Source organism: Oncorhynchus nerka, linkage group LG16, assembly GCF_034236695.1.
Source record: "Oncorhynchus nerka isolate Pitt River linkage group LG16, Oner_Uvic_2.0, whole genome shotgun sequence".
In the NCBI taxonomy this organism is placed as follows: domain Eukaryota; kingdom Metazoa; phylum Chordata; class Actinopteri; order Salmoniformes; family Salmonidae; genus Oncorhynchus; species Oncorhynchus nerka.
The window spans coordinates 33086292-33108019 of record NC_088411.1 but is presented as its reverse complement, the minus strand read 5'-3'; the positions used below and the strand labels follow the sequence as shown (position 1 = coordinate 33108019).

General features: G+C 46.6%; 1 protein-coding gene across 1 annotated transcript in view; it reads left to right on the top strand.

Moving 5' to 3' along the window:
* Window positions 1–5993: 5993 nt before the first annotated feature.
* Window positions 5994–21728, top strand: part of LOC115116314 (exportin-5-like) — a 36183-nt gene continuing 20448 nt past the window's right edge. The window contains exons 1-17 of the mRNA XM_029644789.2: window positions 5994–6220; window positions 6856–6977; window positions 7258–7330; window positions 7571–7708; window positions 7909–8091; window positions 8188–8214; window positions 8378–8563; window positions 11531–11607; window positions 11701–11742; window positions 11859–11943; window positions 12063–12146; window positions 15783–15908; window positions 16138–16228; window positions 16381–16509; window positions 20803–20918; window positions 21178–21333; window positions 21416–21457. Coding sequence (XP_029500649.1) covers window positions 6119–6220; window positions 6856–6977; window positions 7258–7330; window positions 7571–7708; window positions 7909–8091; window positions 8188–8214; window positions 8378–8563; window positions 11531–11607; window positions 11701–11742; window positions 11859–11943; window positions 12063–12146; window positions 15783–15908; window positions 16138–16228; window positions 16381–16509; window positions 20803–20918; window positions 21178–21333; window positions 21416–21457 — 1779 coding nt within the window. The 5' untranslated portion in view covers window positions 5994–6118. The remainder of the gene's footprint in view (window positions 6221–6855; window positions 6978–7257; window positions 7331–7570; window positions 7709–7908; window positions 8092–8187; window positions 8215–8377; window positions 8564–11530; window positions 11608–11700; window positions 11743–11858; window positions 11944–12062; window positions 12147–15782; window positions 15909–16137; window positions 16229–16380; window positions 16510–20802; window positions 20919–21177; window positions 21334–21415; window positions 21458–21728) is intronic.

Here is a 21728-nt window from a genome sequence, read left to right as displayed (position 1 = left end):
GAGGGCCTAGAACAGAGCCCTGGGGGACACCAGTGGTGAGAGCGCGTGGTGAGGAGAGACGGGATTCTCGCCACGCCACCTGGTAGGGAGCGACCTGTCAGGTAGGACGCAATCAAGCGTGGGCACGCGCCGGAGATGCCCAACTGGAGAGGGTGGAGAGGAGGATCTGATGGTTCACAGTATCGAAGGCAGCCGATAGGTCTAGAAGGATGAGAGCAGAGGAGAGAGAGTTAGCTTTAGCAGTGCGGAGCGCCTCCGTGATACAGAGAAGAGCAGTCTCAGTTGAATGACTAGTCTTGAAACCTGACTGATTTGGATCAAGAAGGTCATTCTGAGAGAGATAGCGGAGAGCTGGCCAAGGACGGCACGTTCAAGAGTTTTGGAGAGAAAAGAAAGAAGGGATACTGGTCTGTAGTTGTTGACATCGGAGGGATCGAGTGTAGGTTTTTTCAGAAGGGTGCAACTCTCGCTCTCTTGAAGACGGGAGGGACGTAGCCAGCGGTCAGGGATGAGTTGATGAGCGAGGTGAGGTAAGGGAGAAGGTCACCGGAGATGGTCTGGAGAAGAGAGGAGGGGATAGGGTCAAGCGGGCAGGTTGTTGGGCGGCCGGCCGTCACAAGACGTGAGATGTCATCTGGAGAGAGAGGGGAGAAAGAGGTCAGAGCACAGGGTAGGCAGTGTGAGCAGAACCAGCGGTGTCGTTGACTTAGCAACGAGGATCGGATTTTCTTTTCAAAATGGTTGTGAAGTCATCTGCAGAGAGGGAGGAGGGGGAGGAGGATTCAAGAGGGAGGAGAAGGTGGCAAAGAGCTTCCTAGGGTTAGAGGCAGATGCTTGGAATTTAGAGTGGTAGAAAGTGGCTTTAGCAGCAGAGACAGAGGAGGAAAATGTAGAGAGGAGGAGTGAAAGGATGCCAGGTCTGCAGGGAGGCGACCTCCATTTCCGCTCGGCTGCCCGGAGCCCTGTTCTGTGAGCTCGCAATGAGTCGTCGAGCCACGGAGCGGGAGGGGAGGACCGAGCCGGCCTGGAGGATAGGGGACATAGAGAGTCAAAGGATGCAGAAAGGGAGGAGAGGAGGGTTGAGGAGGCAGAATCAGGAGATAGGTTGGAGAAGGTTTGAGCAGAGGAAGAGATGATAGGATGGAAGAGGAGAGGGTAGCGGGGGAGAGAGAGCGAAGGTTGGGACGGCGCGATACCATCCGAGTAGGGGCAGTGTGGGAAGTGTTGGATGAGAGCGAGAGGGAAAAGGATACAAGGTAGTGGTCGGAGACTTGGAGGGGAGTTGCAGTGAGGTTAGTGGAGGAACAGCATCTAGTAAAGATGAGGTCGGCGTATTGCCTGCCTTGTGAGTAGGGGGAAGGTGAGAGGGTGAGGTCAAAAGAGGAGAGGAGTGGAAAGAAGGAGGCAGAGAGGAATGAGTCAAAGGTAGACGTGGGGAGGTTAAAGTCGCCCAGAACTGTGAGAGGTGAGCCGTCCTCAGGAAAGGAGCTTATCAAGGCATCAAGCTCATTGATGAACTCTCCGAGGGAACCTGGAGGGCGATAAATGATAAGGATGTTAAGCTTGAAAGGGCTGGTAACTGTGACAGCATGGAATTCAAAGGAGGCGATAGACAGATGGGTAAGGGGAGAAAGAGAGAATGACCACTTGGGAGAGATGAGGATCCCGGTGCCACCACCCCGCTGACCAGAAGCTCTCTGTGCGAGAGCACGTGGGCGGACGAAGAGAGAGCAGTAGGAGTAGCGGTGTTGTCTGTGGTGATCCATGTTTCCGTCAGAGCCAAGAAGTCGAGGACTGGAGGAGACATAGGCTGAGATGAACTCTGCCTTGTTGGCCGCAGATCGGCAGTTCCAGAGGCTACCGGAGACCTGGAACTCCACGTGGGTCGTGCGCTGGGACCACCAGATTAGGGTGGCTGCGGCCATGCGGTGTGGAGCGTTTGTATGGTCTGTGCAGAGAGGAGAGAACAGGGATAGACAGACACATAGTTGACAGGCTAGAGAAGAGGCTACGCTAATGCAGAGGAGATTGGAATGACAAGTGGACTAGCACGTCTCGAATGTTCAGAAAGTTAAATTACGTGCAAGAATCTAATTGACTAAAATGATTAAAATGATAGAGTACTGCTGGGGTAGGCTAGCTGCGTTGTTGACACTACCTAATCAAGTCGTACCGTTGAGTGTGAAGTTTCTACAATGCTGCTTATCGGGGGAGCTAGCTGGCTAGCTAGCAGTGTTGGTTACGTTACGTTGCGTTAGCTGGCTAGCTAACCTAGAAAATCGCTCTAGACTACACAATTATCTTTGAAACAAAGACGGCTATGTAGCTAGCTATGTAGCTAGCTACGATCAAACAAATCACACCGTTGGGACTGTAATGAAATGAAGTGAAAAAGTGATACTACCTGTGGAGCGACGCGATATCAGCTGATGTACGAAGGGCTATATAAATAAATGTGATTTGATTTGATGACCTTCGTCTCTCCCGAGCCCGTACGGGAGTTGTAGCGAAGATAGTAGCTACTAAAACAATTGGATACCACGAAATTAGGGAGAAAAAGGGAGAAAATTCAACAACAAAAAATAACAAAAAAAATAGAACCATACACGTAGAAAATACAACATAGAAAAAAGAACATAGACAACCCACCCCAACTCACGCCCTGACCAACCTAACACAAAGACATAAAAAATAAACTAAGGTCAGAACGTGACACCTCTACATGCTTTGTAAGTAGGAAAACCTGCAAAATCGGCAGTATATCAAATACTTGTTCTCCCCACTGTATATGGTATTCATAAACTATTATAAACGGGGTAGTTTGGGTCCTGGATGCTGATTGGCTGAAACTGGATTTGATTAGTGCATATCAGACAATATATGTCGGGTTTGATGCAAAAATACTTGTTTACGGTTCTATTTTTGTTTGTAACTAACCACTTTATAATAGTAACAAGACACCTCAGGGTTTGTGGTATACCTAAGGGGTTTGTGGTATATGGCCAACATGCCACTGCCCATGCCACACCCGTCTGCATTTGATCAGACGTGTGTATTTCAGACATTATACTATGGCTTTGTTGAATACTCCTTTCTGATTGGCTTGAAGGGCATTCTAAAGTGTGCATTATTTCCCTATAATGCACAGTATATTTGCACGGTTGAATTCAATGGCTATATTTAATTTGTACATGTTTTGTTTGAGCTGCGTTTGAAAGCAAAAGTTGAATAGAAAACAGTAGTGGTATTGTTAGGACTGATGGTTTGGTCAGCTAAACTAGCAAGTCTGTTTGTTTGGTTACCACGGCAACTACTGTAGCTATCTAGTAAACTTGCTAGCTACTTCAGTGGATGTTGAACACATTTCTTCCGGCAAATGAACACATTTCTAGTGGCAAATGTGTTAAATTATAGACACGGTATAAAAGGGATAATCAACTCGGCTCTATGCGTTCTTTGGAAAATAACGCAACTCCATGGAAGGTCAAACACGCCTTCTATGTCGTTCATTATTTTCCATAGAACGCATAGTCCCGAGTTGATTATCACTCACATACATGACCAGTCAAAAGTTTGGACACACCTACTCATTCAAGTTGTAGAATAATAGTGAAAACATCAAAACTATGAAACACATGGAATCATGTAGTAACCAAAAAAGTGTTAAACAAATCTAAATATATTTTAGATTCTTCAAAGTAGCCACCCTTTGCCATGATGACAGCTTTGCACACTCTTGGCAATCTCTCAACCAGCTTAATGAGGAATGTTTTTACAAAAGTATCGAACGGAGTTCCCACATATGCTGAGCACTTGTTGGCTGCTTTTCTTTCAATCTGCGGTCCTACTCATTCCAAACCATCTCAATTGGGTTGAGGTCGGGTGATTATGGAGCCCAGGTCATCTGATTGCCGCACTCCATCACTCTCCTTCTTGGTCAAATTGCCCTTATTTAGCCTGGATGTGTGTGTTGCGTCATTGTTCTGTTGAAATACAAATGATAGTCCCACTAAGCCCAAACCAGATGGGATGGCGTATCGCTGCAGAATGCTGTGGTAGCCATACTGGTTAAGTGTGCCTTGAATTGTAATTAAATCACAGACAGTGTCACCAGTAAAGCACCCCCAAACCATCACACCTCCGCCTCCATGCTTCACAGTGGGACTCACATATGCGGACGTCATCCATTCACCTACTCTGTGTCTCACGGCGGTTGGACTTATCAGACCAAATGACAGATATCCACCAGTTGAATGTCCATTGCTTGTGTTTCTTGGCCCAAGCAAGTATTTTCTTATTATTGATGTCCTTTAGTAGTGGTTTCTTTGCAGCAATTTGACCATGAACGCTTCATTCATGCAGTCTCCTCTGAACAATTGACGTTGAGATGTGTCTGTTATTTGAACTCTGTGAAGCATCTATTTGGGCTGCAATCTGAGGTGCAGTTATCTCTAATAAATGTATCCTCTGCAGCAGAGGTAACTCTGGGTCTTCCTTTCCTGTGAGCCAGTTTCATCATCACTTTTATAGGTTCTTGAAATGTTCCAGATTGACTGACCTTCATTTCTAAAAGTATCGATGGACTGTCATTTCTCTTTGCTTGTTTGATCTGTTCTTGCCATCATATGGACTTAGCCCTATTTGGTAAAAGACCATCTTCTGTATACCAAATCTATCTTGTCACAACACAACTGATTGTCTCAAACACATTAAGAAGGAAAGAAATTCCACAAATTAACTTTTAACAATGCACACCTGCTAATTTACCTGCATTCCAGGTGACTACTTCACGAAGCTGGTTGAGAGAATTCCAAGAGTGTGCAAAGCTGTCATAAAGTCAAAGGGTGGCTACTTTGAAGAATATAAAATATAAAATATATTTTCATTTGTTTTACACTTTTTTGGTTACTACATGATTCCATGTGTTATTTCTTAGTTTTAATATCGTCACTATTATTCTACAATGTATTAAATAGTAAAAATAAAGAATAACCCTTGAATGAGTAGGTGTGTCGACTTTTGACTGGTACTGTACACGACGGGTATGATGCAAAAATACTTGTTTACTATTCTATTTCAGTGTTTCCCAAACTAGGGGTCTGACTTGAAGAGAAACTCACAAGAGAAAATCTTGAGAGACAAAAAAATCTGCTTTACCACGGTTACGATATGCGGTTGTGACATGTGACCCTAACTTTTGAATGCAATAAAGTCATAATTGAAAGCAATGCTGATATTTTCTACACAGATGAGTTTTTCTACACATACGCAATTATTGCCTGAGGACCTTTCGGATGCATTTTTGTCACTTCAAACTACACTTCCATCAGATTGAAATACTTTGAAAGTACTGTCAGACTGATTTGTAATAGACTTGTCAGGAACCCAAATAAAAACGAAACATTGGCTGCTTTTCTACATGGTGGGGTCATGAAACATTTTGGGGTCATGTATCAAAAAAGTTTGGGAACTCCTGGTTGAAATATAATACACATACTAAGAGCAGTTGTACATGGCAGTTTAAAATAACTGAATGGCGTAGGCCTATATAGCCTGATGTGGTGTGGAAGATCAAATGAAACAAACAGTCAATTACTTTTTTTAACTTTTTTTTTTAAACTGTAGTTTATTTAGTAAATATTTTCTTAGTTCTAGTTCTTGAACTGCATTTTTGGTTAAGAGCTTGTAAGTAAGCATTTCACCTGTTAAATTCAGCACGTGACAAATAAAATGTGATTTGATACCCGTGCCTCGGCCAGATTAAGGAAGGCTGGCAGGAATGGAGGCTGGCCTAAAAGTCACAATTCAAAAGACCAAATTAAGGCATTGTCTTGGTGCTGACACAATTATTTCAATGAAATTAAGTATTTGCATGTGTATGTTTCATCACACGTAGTGACAATTATCACTCTGTGCTCTGGAATCCCACCTTGAGCCGAGAAAACTACAAGTCCCACAATTCCACACCTATTTTGTGGAACGTTCATGCGCAGCACGTTGTGCATGTGGACATGCTGTGAATTATTGAAGCGCGTGCAGTTTACCCATTCTGCAGGTGTTTTGCAAAGTGAAGTACCGTTAGCATTTATCTCACTTTCTGAAGACGCTACTCAAAGTCATGGGTGAACCAGTGTCTGAAATGTGTGATCACCTCATCAAAGCTGTTAACGTGATGATGGACGCGGAATCTAGTCAAATATATCGTCTGGAGGCCCTAAAGGTATCTCGATGGCTAGATGCTAGTTAGCTAACGTTAGCCAGTAAGGCGCCAGCTAGCTAGCTAGCTTTCCCAGTTGTGATGTGGTTACTTGAATGAGGATGGGCTGTGTTACATAAATACATAGCTAGCTAGTTATGACTTAGCATTATAGACGTCGATCGTGGCATTTTACCATGTTTATTGCATGGATTAATCAATGGGCGTAGCTTGCTAGTCATTTAGCTAACTAGCTAGCTAACGTCAGATGGCTAACATGCCATTCCCATCACGTTGCAAGTTGCAGATTTCATTCATTGCACACCGGTAGCAACCTAGATATCTGTGCAGAACCATTACTGATGCCTGATGCACTCAAACTGAATGCAAGATCACCTATGCCCATAATTTAGCCTAGATATATTGATTGCGTTGAATATACTTGAGTTATTCAGTGTTTTGATTGCCAGCAGCTACTTTCTAGCTACAGTAGCAGTCTTTGACTCCTCCTAAGGCATTTCTTTGTAAAGCTCCATACATTATACTGATAACTATGACTGATATCATCAATGTGAATGAGTTTGTTCTAGCTGACTACCGCAAGGTAGCTAATTGAGTGAGTGCATTAACTTGTCCATCGTGTCTCTCTTTCTCTTCAGTTTTGTGAGGAATTCAAAGAGAAGTGTCCATTCTGTGTTCCATGTGGGCTACAGTTAGCAGATAAAGCCCAAACAGCAGTGGTGAGGCACTTTGGTCTACAGATACTGGAGCACGTCATCAAGTGAGTTCATGAGTATATTTGTCATTATGATTCAGTTCTGCACATTTACATTTTAGTCATTTAGCAGACAGTCCTTGCTCAAGGGCATATCAACATATTTTTTTTCTAGTCAGCTCGGGGATTTGAACCAGCGCCCTTTCGGTTACTGGCCCAATGCCCTTAACCGCTAGACTACCAGCCACTCCATCATTGTCATCAAGATATTCCCCTACACATGTGGCCTGGACACGTGCTGCCAATGTGTTCCCCAAAACCTTGTTTTTCTTCATGTTGAGAACAGGTTCAGATGGAACAACATGCCACAGCAGGAGAAAGTCCAGCTGAAGAACTGTGCCATGGGGCTGTTGTCATCTGTAAGTCTGTCTGGGTGATAAACACCCAATTTCTCTATTTTTCTAGAAAAGGTATGTGGCAGACAAGATGATGAAGGGAATTAATGGTGGTCTGTCCACAGAACAGCAAATATAGTAAAAAAAAATAAAAGTAGAAATAAACCAACAAATTCCGCATTGTTGCGTGTTCTGTTAGGTGTACATGAATGAATATGCTGACACTAGTCCGTTCCCTGACTGGCACACTGCCTCCCTCTGCAGGGCACATATCCTATACTGGAGGAGGAGAGTCACATCAAGGACGTTCTCGCACGGATCATAGTGGAGATGATCAAGAGAGAATGGCCTCAGCACTGGCCTGACATGCTCAAGGAGATGGAGACACTGACCAGCATAGGGGTGAGTCAGCACTTTCCATTTCAGTGTTTCCCCTAGGTTGTTATGTTGGCGGGGTGCCAAGGCCCCCCCCCCGAGCCAACTTTTAGGGCTCAAAACATCAATGAATTCAATTGGAGAGTACATTCCAGTATACAAATGAAGTTGTTGTGATCAGATTAATGTCAACTCCCTCTCCCTCCCTCATTCCTTCCCCGCCCCAGGAGGCCCAGACAGAGCTGGTGATGATGATCCTGCTGCGGCTGGCGGAGGACGTGATCACCTTCCAGACGCTGCCCGCCCAGCGCCGCAGGGACATCCAGCAGACCCTCACCCAGAACATGGAGAGCATCTTTAGCTTCCTGCTCACCATCCTGCAGCTCCACGTCGACGAGTACCGCAAACTGGTAAACAGACAATGTCTGTCTCGTGGTTTAGATTATTTTGCGGCAGTATTTTTCACCTTTTTATTGATATGTTCTACCTTTTTGTATCTCTTCCAGAAAAAAATACCAGGCCAAGAATTGCAGGTAGGAAGGAGTGTTTTAGATGCACTACAATATATATTCTAATGTATTATATTTACAGTTAGACACCCAGCTAAAGAGACTTCTCTGTTCTACCCCCCTACCCCCTCTCTCTCCCCTCCCTACTCCTTCCTCTTCCCTCCCTCTGTTTCCTGCCCCCGGTTAGGCCAAGGCCCACTGTCGTGTAGGCGTGGCTGCTCTGAGCACCCTGGCAGGCTACATAGACTGGGTGGCCCTGGCCCACCTCACCAATGACAACTGTCGCCTGCTGGAGATGCTATGTCTGCTGCTCAGTGAGACAGAGCTGCAGCTGGAGGCTGCCGAGTGCCTGCTCATCGCCATCAGCCGCAAGGTTACTACACATTACTAGACACTCCCCTTACAGCAGACAGGGTTTGTAGGACCTGACAGGGCCCTTTATGTCCAGACACTCCCCTTACTGCAGACAGGGTTTGTAGGACCTGACAGGGCCCTTTATGTCCAGACACTCCCCTTATTGCAGGCACACCCCTTTCTAGGACAGGACCAGATATTTGTTCACGGCTCCTGAGTGGCGCTGCGGTCTAAGACACTGCATCTCAGTGCTAGAGGCATCACTTCAGTCCCTGGTTCGATTCCAGGCTGTATCACATCCGGCCGTGATTGGGAGTCCCATAGGGCGGGGCGCAATTGGCCCAGCGTCGTCCGGGTTTAACCGTGGTAGGCCGTCAAGGTAAATACGAATTTATTCTTAAATGACTTGCCTAGTTAAATAAAATAAAAAAATAAAATATATATATTTATATTTGTTGGAATGTAAAATGGAGGTCTACAGCTACTGAATGGCCAGTACTAGTCAGGTACGTCACAGGGCTGTGAAAACTGCTGTGTCATCTTAACCTCTTAAGTCGACCCTCTACTTTTTTGAACATTCTGTTAAAAATCGCGCAACATTTCAGCGCCCTGCTACTCATGCCAGGAATATAGTATATGCATTTGCTTAGTCTGTGTGGATAGAAAACACTCAGACGTTTAAAAAACTGGTTAAATCACTGCTGTGGCTTTACCAGAACGGCATTTACATCGAAAAGCACAGGAAAAACTGATCACTGAAAATGGGAAAATATATCCATGCGCTACTTGAACCCATTGATAAAGGTGAACCACAATTAATTGACTGAGGTTGCAGTACCTACAGCTTCCACACGGTGTCTAGAGTCTTGTCATTTCCCTTCGAGTTTTTTCTTGGTCAGACACATGCAGGACACCGTATCTCCTCCGGTCTAGGACCGGATATTTTCGTTGAGTTTCTAGCCGGACATTTTTCCAGACGGACAGCTAATGATCTTTACATCGCCTCCTGATGAATTTTATCGCTTATTAACGTTTACTAATACCTAAAGTTGCATTACAAACGTATTTCGAAGTGTTTTGTGAAAGTTTATCGTCGACTTTTTGAATTTTAAAAAATGACGTTACGTTTTGAAACGATGTTTTTCGTTTATCACACAGTCTACATATAACGATATCTAGGCTTTATATGGACCGATTTAATCGAAATAAAGACCCAAATAGTGTTTATGGGACATCTAGGAGTGCCAACAAAGAAGATGGTGAAAGGTAATGAATGTTTTCTATTTTATTGTGCGGTTTGTGTAACGCCGAAATGCTAATTATTTTGTTTACGTCCCCTGTGGGTCTTTTGGGGTGTTGCATGCTATCAGATAATAGCTTCTCATGCTTTCGCCGAAAAGCATTTTAAAAATCTGACTTGTTGCCTGGATTCACAACGAGTGTAGCTTTAATTCGATACCCTGCATGTGTATTTTAATGAACTTTTGAGTTTTAACTAATACTATTAGCATTTAGCGTAGCGCATTTGCATTTCCAGAGCTCTAGTTGGGACGCAAGCGTCCCGAGTAGAAGCAACAGGTTAACGTCTTAAAGACAGTACTGTGCAGCAGTCTTCATCGACCTGGCCAAGGCTTCCCACTCTGTCAATCACCACATTCTTATCGGCAGACTCAGTAGCCTTGGTTTCTCTAATGATTGCCTCGCCTGGTTCACCAACTACTAATCTGATACAGTTCAGTGTGTCAAATCGGAGGGCCTATTGTCCGGACCTCTGGCAGTCTCTATGGGGTTACCACAGGGTTCAATTCTCGGGCTGACTCTTCTCTGTATATATCAATGATGTCACTCTTGCTGCAGGTGATTCTTTGATCCACCTCTACACAGACGACACCATTCTGTATACATCTGGTCCCTCTTTGGACACTGTGTTAACAAACCTCCAAACTAGATTCAACGCCATACAACACTCCTTCCGTGACCTCTAACTGCTCTTAAACGCTAGTAAAACCAAATGCATGCTTTTCAACCGTTCGCTGCCCGCACCCGCCCGCCCAGCATCACTACTCTAGACTGTTCTGACTCAGAATATGTGGACAACTACAAATACCTAGGTGTCTGGCTAGACTGTAAACTCATATTAAATCTAGAATCAGCTTCCTATTTCGCAACAAAGCCTCCTTCACTAATGCTGCCAAACATACCCTCGTAAAACTGATCGTCCTACCGATCCTCGACTTCGGCGACGTCATTTACAAAATAGCCTCCAACGAATTGCAAAAATCACTTAAGCTGGAGACTTATATTTCCCTCACTAACTTTAAACATCAGCTATCAGAGCAGCTAACCAATCGCTGCAGCTGTACATAGTCCATCTGTAAATAGCCCATCCAATCTACCTACCTCATCCCCATATTGTTTTTATTTATTTACTTCTCTTTTGCACACCAGTATTTCTACTTGCACATCATCATCTGCACATTTATCACTCCAGTGTTAATCTGCTAAATTGTAATTACTTCGCTACTATGGCCTATTTATTGCCTTACCTCCTCACGCCATTTGCACACACTGTATATAGACTCTTTTTTTATATTGTGTTATTGACTGTACGCTTGTTTATCCCATGTAACTCTGTGTTGTTGTTTTTGTCGCACTGCTTGGCTTTATCTTGGCCAGGTCGCAGTTGTAAATGAGAACTTGTTCTCAACTGGCCTACCTGGTTAAATAAAGGTGTTCTCAACTGGCCTACCTGGTTAAATAAAGGTGTTCTCAACTGGCCTACCTGGTTAAATAAAGGTGTTCTCAACTGGCCTACCTGGTTAAATAAAGGTGTTCTCAACTGGCCTACCTGGTTAATTAAAGGTGTTCTCAACTGGCCTACCTGGTTAAATAAAGGTGTTCTCAACTGGCCTACCTGGTTAAATAAAGGTGTTCTCAACTGGCCTACCTGGTGAAATAAAAATAAATGTGCCTGGTGTGTCCACAGGGGAAGCTGGATGACAGGAAACCGCTCATGGTGCTGTTTGATGATGTCGCCATGCACTACATCCTGTCTGCAGCACAGTGAGTACCATTCCCCTCATCAGCCTTAAGGCTTTACACAGAAGCATTTCTAGCTCGTTCCGGCTTCTCATTCTCATTGGTTTGTGGCTACAGGTCTGCAGATGGAGCAGCAACATACACATCCTCTCCGACACAGTGAGTAGCCTACACATGTTGGTGTTCCACGTCAGTCTTATGTTTTTTTGCTCTAGAACACGGTTGATATTAAGCATTAGCATTGGAGCTCATACGGCCTGTTATTTTGCCCCCAGGCCAGTGGTGGAGAGACACTACATCTTCCTGAAGAGGCTTTGTCAGGTCCTGTGTTCCCTTGGCAGCCAACTCTGCTTCTTAGTGGTGAGTTTGTCTGCACTGTCTTTGATTACGATCATCTATTTACTATATTGTTTTATGTATGTATTTTCTTTATAGTACTTGATGATTCTGTTCTTTTGTCTTATGTGTTTCTAATGCAGGGTTCAGGTGTGGAGGTAGATGTACCTGCAAACCTCGGCAAGTACACAGAAGCATTCCTGGCCTTCACCACTCACCCAAGCCAGGTGAGTTACCTGCTGTCACAGTAAAGTACCAGCCAGGTGAGTTACCTGCTGTCACAGTAAAGTACCAGCCAGGTGAGTTACCTGCTGTCACAGTAAAGTACCAGCCAGGTGACTTACCTGCTGTCACAGTAAAGTACCAGCCAGGTGAGTTACCTGCTGTCACAGTAAAGTACCAGCCAGGTGAGTTACCTGCTGTCACAGTAAAGTACCAGCCAGGTGACTTACCTGCTGTCACAGTAAAGTACCAGCCAGGTGACTTACCTGCTGTCACAGTAAAGTACCAGCCAGGTGACTTACCTGCTGTCACAGTAAAGTACCAGCCAGGTGACTTACCTGCTGTCACAGTAAAGTACCAGCCAGGTGACTTACCTGCTGTCACAGTAAAGTACCAGCCAGGTGACTTACCTGCTCTCACAGTAAAGTACCAGCCAGGTGACTTACCTGCTCTCACAGTAAAGTACCAGCCAGGTGACTTACCTGCTGTCACAGTAAAGTACCAGCCAGGTGACTTACCTGCTGTCACAGTAAAGTACCAGCCAGGTGACTTACCTGCTGTCACAGTAAAGTACCAGCCAGGTGACTTACCTGCTGTCACAGTAAAGTACCAGCCAGGTGACTTACCTGCTGTCACAGTAAAATACCAGCCAGGTGACTTACCTGCTGTCACAGTAAAGTACCAGCCAGGTGACTTACCTGCTTTCACAGTAAAGTACCAGCCAGGTGACTTACCTGCTGTCACAGTAAAGTACCAGCCAGGTGACTTACCTGCTGTCACAGTAAAGTACCAGCCAGGTGACTTACCTGCTGTCACAGTAAAGTACCAGACCAGCCAGGTGACTTACCTGCTGTCACAGTAAAGTACCAGACCAGCCAGGTGACTTACCTGCTGTCACAGTAAAGTACCAGACCAGCCAGGTGACTTACCTGCTGTCACAGTAAAGTACCAGACCAGCCAGGTGACTTACCTGCTGTCACAGTAAAGTACCAGACCAGCCAGGTGACTTACCTGCTGTCACAGTAAAGTACCAGACCAGCCAGGTGACTTACCTGCTGTCACAGTAAAGTACCAGCCCAGCCAGGTGACTTACCTGCTGTCACAGTAAAGTACCAGCCCAGCCAGGTGACTTACCTGCTGTCACAGTAAAGTACCAGCCCAGCCAGGTGACTTACCTGCTGTCACAGTAAAGTACCAGCCCAGCCAGGTGACTTACCTGCTGTCACAGTAAAGTACCAGCCCAGCCAGGTGACTTACCTGCTGTCACAGTAAAGTACCAGCCCAGCCAGGTGACTTACCTGCTGTCACAGTAAAGTACCAGCCCAGCCAGGTGACTTACCTGCTGTCACAGTAAAGTACCAGCCCAGCCAGGTGACTTCCCTGCTGTCACAGTAAAGTACCAGCCACAGGCTCTTGATTCAAATCCATACAGCTAGTTAATACTACTGTTTCTCCATATACATTTAAGTCATTTAGCAGACGCTCTTATCCAGAGCGACTTACAAATTGGTGCATTCACCTTATGACATCCAGTGGAACAGTAGTGCATCTAAATCTTTTAAGGGGGTGAGAGGGATTACTTTATCCTATCCTAGGTATTCCTTAAAGAGGTGGGGTTTCAGGTGTCTCCGGAAGGTGGTGATTGACTCCGCTGTCCTGGCGTCGTGAGGGAGTTTGTTCCACCATTGGGGGGCCAGAGCAGCGAACAGTTTTGACTGGGCTGAGCGGGAACTGTACTTCCTCAGTGGTAGGGAGGCGAGCAGGCCAGAGGTGGATGAACGCAGTGCCCTTGTTTGGGTGTAGGGCCTGATCAGAGCCTGGAGGTAGTGAGGTGCCATTCCCCTCACAGCTCCGTAGGCAAGCACCATGGTCTTGTAGCGGATGCGAGCTTCAACTGGAAGCCAGTGGAGAGAGCGGAGGAGCGGGGTGACGTGAGAGAACTTGGGAAGGTTGAACACCAGACGGGCTGCGGCGTTCTGGATGAGTTGTAGGGGTTTAATGGCACAGGCAGGGAGCCCAGCCAACAGCGAGTTGCAGTAATCCAGACGGGAGATGACAAGTGCCTGGATTAGGACCTGCGCCGCTTCCTGTGTGAGGCAGGGTCGTACTCTGCGGATGTTGTAGAGCATGAACCTACAGGAACGGACCACCGCCTTGATGTTAGTTGAGAACGACAGGGTGTTGTCCAGGATCACGCCAAGGTTCTTAGCGCTCTGGGAGGAGGACACAATGGAGTTGTCAACCGTGATGGCGAGATCATGGAACGGGCAGTCCTTCCCGGGAGGAAGAGCAGCTCCGTCTTGCCGAGGTTCAGCTTGAGGTGGTGATCCGTCATCCACACTGATATGTCTGCCAGACATGCAGAGATGCGATTCGCCACCTGGTCATCAGAAGGGGAAAGGAGAAGATTAATTGTGTGTCGTCTGCATAGCAATGATAGGAGAGACCATGTGAGGTTATGACAGAGCCAAGTGACTTGGTGTATAGCGAGAATAGGAGAGGGCCTAGAACAGAGCCCTGGGGGACACCAGTGGTGAGAGCACGTGGTGTGGAGACGGATTCTCGCCACGCCACCTGGTAGGAGCGACCTGTCAGGTAGGACGCAATCCAAGCGTGGGCCGCGCCGGAGATGCCCAACTCGGAGAGGGTGGAGAGGAGGATCTGATGGTTCACAGTATCGAAGGCAGCCGATAGGTCTAGAAGGATGAGAGCAGAGGAGAGAGAGTTAGCTTTAGCAGTGCGGAGCGCCTCCGTGATACAGAGAAGAGCAGTCTCAGTTGAATGACTGGTCTTGAAACCTGACTGATATGGTTCAAGAAGGTCATTCTGAGAGAGATAGCGGGAGAGCTGGCCAAGGACGGCACGTTCAAGAGTTTTGGAGAGGAAAGAAAGAAGGGATACTGGTCTGTAGTTGTTGACATCGGAGGGATCGAGTGTAGGTTTTTTCAGAAGGGGTGCAGCTCTCGCTCTCTTGAAGACGGAAGGGACGTAGCCAGCGGTCAGGGATGAGTTGATGAGCGAGGTGAGGTAAGGGAGAAGGTCTCCGGAAATGGTCTGGAGAAGAGGGAGGGGATAGGGTCAAGCGGGCAGGTTGTTGGGCGGCCGGCCGTCACAAGGCGAGATTTCATCTGGAGAGAGAGGGAGAAAGAGGTCAGAGCACAGGGTAGGGCAGTGTGAGCAGAACCAGCGGTGTCGTTTGACTTAGCAAACGAGGGATCGGATGTCGTCGACCTTCTTTTCAAAATGGTTGACGAAGTCATCTGCAGAGAGGGGAGGGGAGGAGGATTCAGGAGGGAGGAGAAGGTGGCAAAGAGCTTCCTAGGGTTAGAGGCAGATGCTTGGAATTTAGAGTGGTAGAAAGTGGCTTTAGCAGCAGAGAGAGAAGAGGAAAATGTAGAGAGGAGGGAGTGAAAGGATGCCAGGTCCGCAGGGAGGCGAGTTTTCCTCCATTTCCGCTCGGCTGCCCGAGCCCCCGCTCGGCTGCCCGGAGCCCCCGCTCCGCTCGGCTGCCCGGAGCCCCATATGTCCCTTTGTCGTTTCTGGGCCTGGAGCACTGAACGGTGACAGGGTTCTTCTTTCATTTCTTCATCTGTTCTGATAATCTATTCTTCTCTGAACTGAAGTATGCATTTCCCCACCAGTTCCTAAGATCTTCCACCCAGATCACATGGGGAACCCTGTTCAGACATGAGATTCTCTCCAAGGATCCTGTCATCATCCAGATGATGATCAAGTACTTCAGAGCCACCATGACCAACCTAGTCAAGGTGAGACGGGCTACAACTCCAAGATTTTGTGCAGGTGAACATTAAAGTATCAAAATGTTCATTAGAAAAATGAGCAAGTAACGGACTCATTGAGTTACACACAAACTATGATAAATAATGACAACTACAACAAAAGGTTGAGCTTCTCCACTATTTCTATTGTTTCTTTACATGCTTTGGGAAGGTTCTTTAATTGTCTGACTTTGTGTTCTCGTGCTCCTCCTGCTAGACTGGTTTCCCTTCCAGGAACGACAGTCCCAGCTGTGAGTACTCCCGTCATGACTTCGACAGTGATGAAGACTTCAACTCCTTCTTCAACTGTAAGCAATGTGACCCCTATTTTAATTGACTAACTTTGATTTATGCAATCTTATACATAAATAATATGATGTATTATGAAAGAATGTTCTGTCCAGTTTGTTGGTACTGATCACGTCCCTGGTGCTTGTGTCCGTGGTCCGATGTGTTCCAGCGTTCCGAGCGCAGCAGGGGGAGGCGGTCCGGAACGCGTGCCGTGTCGTTCCCTTGGAGGGCTTCCAGATTGCAGCAGAGTGGCTGCAGTATCAGATCAGTACACCCATTGACATCGGGACCACTGGGTGTAGGTCCTGCTTCTTGACTGTGGCTCACTGAAGATCTGGGAAGGGGGGGGTGTATGTGTGTGTGTGTGTGATGACAAATGTGTCAGTATGAAACAGGGTCTTGGGGGAATGTGGGATTAACATGCTGCCAGCCACAGCAGTCAGACTACCACAAGAGGAGGTCTAGGGTTCATAACTGGAGAGGTTGTGGACTCGGGCCATTAGTACGTATCTAGGTCATCTGAGCTGACTGCTCAAATCAAGAGTTAACCTGTATCAAGAGGAAGTAGAAAGTTGAGGTTCTTATAAAGGAAATGCTTCTTTATATGGATGATATGAATTCTCACTCTAGGTCACCCGTAACACATGCATATAGATGAATTCTCACTCTAGGTCACCCGTAACACATGCATATAGATGAATTCTCACTCTAGGTCACCCGTAACACATGCATATAGATGAATTCTCACTCTAGGTCACCTGTAACACATGCATATAGATGAATTCTCACTCTAGGTCACCCGTAACACATGCATATAGATGAATTCTCACTCTAGGTCACCTGTAACACACGCATATAGATGAATTCTCACTCTAGGTCACCCGTAACACACGCATATAGATGAATTCTCACTCTAGGTCACCCGTAACACACGCATATAGATGAATTCTCACTCTAGGTCACCCGTAACACACGCATATAGATGAATTCTCACTCTAGGTCACCCGTAACACATGCATATAGATGAATTCTCACTCTAGGTCACCCGTAACACATGCATATAGATGAATTCTCACTCTAGGTCACCTGTAACACATGCATATAGATGAATTCTCACTCTAGGTCACCTGTAACACATGCATATAGATGAATTCTCACTCTAGGTCACCCGTAACACATGCATATAGATGAATTCTCACTCTAGGTCACCCGTAACACATGCATATAGATGAATTCTCACTCTAGGTCACCCGTAACACATGCATATAGATGAATTCTCACTCTAGGTCACCCGTAACACATGCATATAGATGAATTCTCACTCTAGGTCACCCGTAACACATGCATATAGATGAATTCTCACTCTAGGTCACCCGTAACACATGCATATAGATGAATTCTCACTCTAGGTCACCTGTAACACATGCATATAGATGAATTCTCACTCTAGGTCACCCGTAACACACGCATATAGATGAATTCTCACTCTAGGTCACCCGTAACACACGCATATAGATGAATTCTCACTCTAGGTCACCCGTAACACACGCATATAGATGAATTCTCACTCTAGGTCACCCGTAACACATGCATATAGATGAATTCTCACTCTAGGTCACCCGTAACACATGCATATAGATGAATTCTCACTCTAGGTCACCTGTAACACATGCATATAGATGAATTCTCACTCTAGGTCACCTGTAACACATGCATATAGATGAATTCTCACTCTAGGTCACCCGTAACACACGCATATAGATGAATTCTCACTCTAGGTCACCCGTAACACATGCATATAGATGAATTCTCACTCTAGGTCACCTGTAACACATGCATATAGATGAATTCTCACTCTAGGTCACCCGTAACACATGCATATAGATGAATTCTCACTCTAGGTCACCCGTAACACATGCATATAGATGAATTCTCACTCTAGGTCACCCGTAACACATGCATATAGATTAATTCTCACTCTAGGTCACCCGTAACACATGCATATAGATGAATTCTCACTCTAGGTCACCCGTAACACACGCATATAGATGAATTCTCACTCTAGGTCACCCGTAACACATGCATATAGATGAATTCTCACTCTAGGTCACCCGTAACACGTGCATATAGATGAATTCTCACTCTAGGTCACCCGTAACACACGCATATAGATTAATTCTCACTCTAGGTCACCTGTAACACATGCATATAGATGAATTCTCACTCTAGGTCACCCGTAACACATGCATATAGATGAATTCTCACTCTAGGTCACCCGTAACACATGCATATAGATGAATTCTCACTCTAGGTCACCTGTAACACATGCATATAGATGAATTCTCACTCTAGGTCACCTGTAACACATGCATATAGATGAATTCTCACTCTAGGTCACCTGTAACACATGCATATAGATGAATTCTCACTCTAGGTCACCCGTAACACATGCATATAGATGAATTCTCACTCTAGGTCACCTGTAACACATGCATATAGATGAATTCTCACTCTAGGTCACTTGTAACACACGCATATAGATGAATTCTCACTCTAGGTCACCTGTAACACACGCATATAGATGAATTCTCACTCTAGGTCACCTGTAACACATGCATATAGATGAATTCTCACTCTAGGTCACCTGTAACACATGCATATAGATGAATTCTCACTCTAGGTCACCTGTAACACATGCATATAGATGAATTCTCGTAACAACTCTATGAAAGAGATTGATACTGGTGGTGCCTGTTAACTAATTAGATAATTAGCATTATTAACTAACTATAGACTTGTCTTTTCACCTTTTTCCCTTCCTCCTGTCTTTCTCTCTTCCTCTTCTCTCTCCTCCCTCTCTCTGTCTTCTCTTCCTCCTCCCTCCCTCTGTCTTCCTCCTCCCTCCCTCTGTCTTCTCTCTCTTCCTCCTCCCTCCCTCTGTCTTCTCTCCATTCCTCCTCCCTCCCTCTGTCTTCCTCCTCCCTCCCTCTGTCTTCCTCCTCCCTCCCTCTGTCTTCTCTCTCTTCCTCCTCCCTCCCTGTCTTCTCTCTCTTCCTCCCCCTCCCTCTGTCTTCTCTCTCTTCCTCCCTCTGTCTTCTCTCCATTCCTCCTCCCTCCCTCTGTCTTCTCTCTCTTCCTCCCTCTGTCTTCTCTCCATTCCTCCTCCCTCCCTCTGTCTTCTCTCCCTTCCTCCTCCCTCCCTCTGTCTTCTCTCCCTTCCTCCTCCCTCCCTCTGTCTTCTCTCCCTTCCTCCTCCCTCCCTCTGTCTTCTCTCCCTTCCTCCTCCCTCCCTCTGTCTTCTCTCCCTTCCTCCTCCCTCCCCTCTTCCTCCTCCCTCCCTCTGTCTTCTCTCCCTTCCTCCTCCCTCTGTCTTCTCTCCCTTCCTCCTCCCTCCCTCTGTCTTCTCTCCCTTCCTCCTCCTTCCCTCCCTCTGTCTTCTCTCCCTTCCTCCTCCCTCCCTCCCTCCCTCTGTCTTCTCTCCCTTCCTCCTCCCTCCCTCTGTCTTCTCTCCCTTCCTCCTGTCTTTCTCTCTTCCTCTTCTCTCTCCTCCCTCTCTCTGTCTTCTCTTCCTCCTCCCTCCCTCTGTCTTCCTCCTCCCTCCCTCTGTCTTCCTCCTCCCTCCCTCTGTCTTCTCTCCATTCCTCCTCCCTCCCTGTCTTCTCTCTATTCCTCCTCCCTCCCTGTCTTCTCTCTATTCCTCCTCCCTCCCTGTCTTCTCTCTCTTCCTCCTCCCTCCCTCTGTCTTCTCTCTCTTCCTCCTCCCTCCCTCTGTCTTCTCTCCATTCCTCCTCCCTACCTGTCTTCTCTCTCTTCCTCCTCCCTCCCTCTGTCTTCTCTCTCTTCCTCCTCCCTCCCTCTGTCTTCTCTCCATTCCTCCTCCCTCCCTCTGTCTTCTCTCCCTTCCTCCTCCCTCCCTCTGTCTTCTCTCCCATTCCTCCTCCCTCCCTCTGTCTTCTCTCCTTCCTCCTCCCTCCCTCTGTCTTCTCTCCCCTTCCTCCTCCCTCCCTCTGTCTTCTCTCTCTTCCTCCTCCCTCCCTCTGTCTTCTCTCTCTTCCTCCTCCCTCCCTCTGTCTTCTCTCTCTTCCTCCTCCCTCCCTCTGTCTTCTCTCTCTTCCTCCTCCCTCCCTCTGTCTTCTCTCTCTTCCTCCTCCCTCCCTCTGTCTTCTCTCCCCCTTCCTCCTCCCTCCCTCTGTCTTCTCTCCCTTCCTCCTCCTTCCCTCCCTCTGTCTTCTCTCCCTTCCTCCTCCTTCCCTCCCTCTGTCTTCTCTCTCTTCCTCCTCCCTCCCTCTGTCTTCTCTCCCTTCCTCCTCCTTCCCTCCCTCTGTCTTCTCTCCCTTCCTCCTCCTTCCCTCCCTCTGTCTTCTCTCCCTTCCTCCTCCTTCCCTCCCTCTGTCTTCTCTCCCTTCCTCCTCCCTCCCTCTGTCTTCTCTCCCCTCCTCCTCCTTCCCTCCCTCTGTCTTCTCTCCCTTCCTCCTCCTTCCCTCCCTCCTCCTTCCCTCCCTCTGTCTTCTCTCCCTTCCTCCTCCCTCCCTCTGTCTTCTCTCCCTTCCTCCTCCCTCCCTCTGTCTTCTCTTTTCTTCCTCGTTTCCAGCTAAGATGGCAGAGGGGCTGTGCTCTATCCTGTCTCCGTCAGCGGTCCAGTGGGATGCTATGACCTTCTTCACAGAGAGTGTTGTGGGACAGATCTTCAAGAACGTGGAGGTTGAGGTATGAGGAAGCTAAACACAGCCGAGAGTTAGAGGGGTAGAGAGGGTGATACTATCCAGAGACGGTCAAAGTGTGAACGCCACCAGTCGGGTTCCCTAGATGGCAACAATGCAACCGCTACTACTTGTAGGTATTGTTGAAAGACAAAACCATTGATTTATGCTTTCTTCCCCATGGCTCAATAACATAAACAAGTGTTATGAATGAAAGGAAATGATGACGAACCCCTAACTCTGGTGTTTCTCTGCCCTTTCTATAGAAGTTGCCAATAGATCAGGGCATTGAGCTGCTACAGGCAGTGTTGAACTACAACACCCAAGACCCTCTCATCCTGTCCTGTGTCCTCACCAACCTCTCCTCCCTCTTCCCCTTCGTCACACACCGACCTCACTTCCTGCCTCAGGTCCTCTACAAGGTGAACTCCCAAACGTGTACACACCAATATAATCTCTCCGTCTTCATGTGGGGGTGTTAAACTGCTGTTGTTTCTTTTCCAGCTGTTTGCCTCCATCACATTTGAGGTGGTAGAGGAGAGCAAGGTGAGCCGTCTTAAATATTCTCAGGAGGGATGACAGATGTGTGTTCTTTGGGATTGTATACAAATAATAGGTATCTGGGGGCCAAGTTTTCGGTCCAATCTGTTAAGTTCATGTTTTAAGTCCCCCTATATTTCTGTTATCACTCAGTCAAGAGTGCGCCTGCGCGGGAAGTCTTGTTGTTGATGGATCTGGAGTGGAATGGCTACCTTGTAGTGTGTTCATACAATATAGTAAACTTAGTTCAACTGGAACCTTGTCATTGTGTCATTTC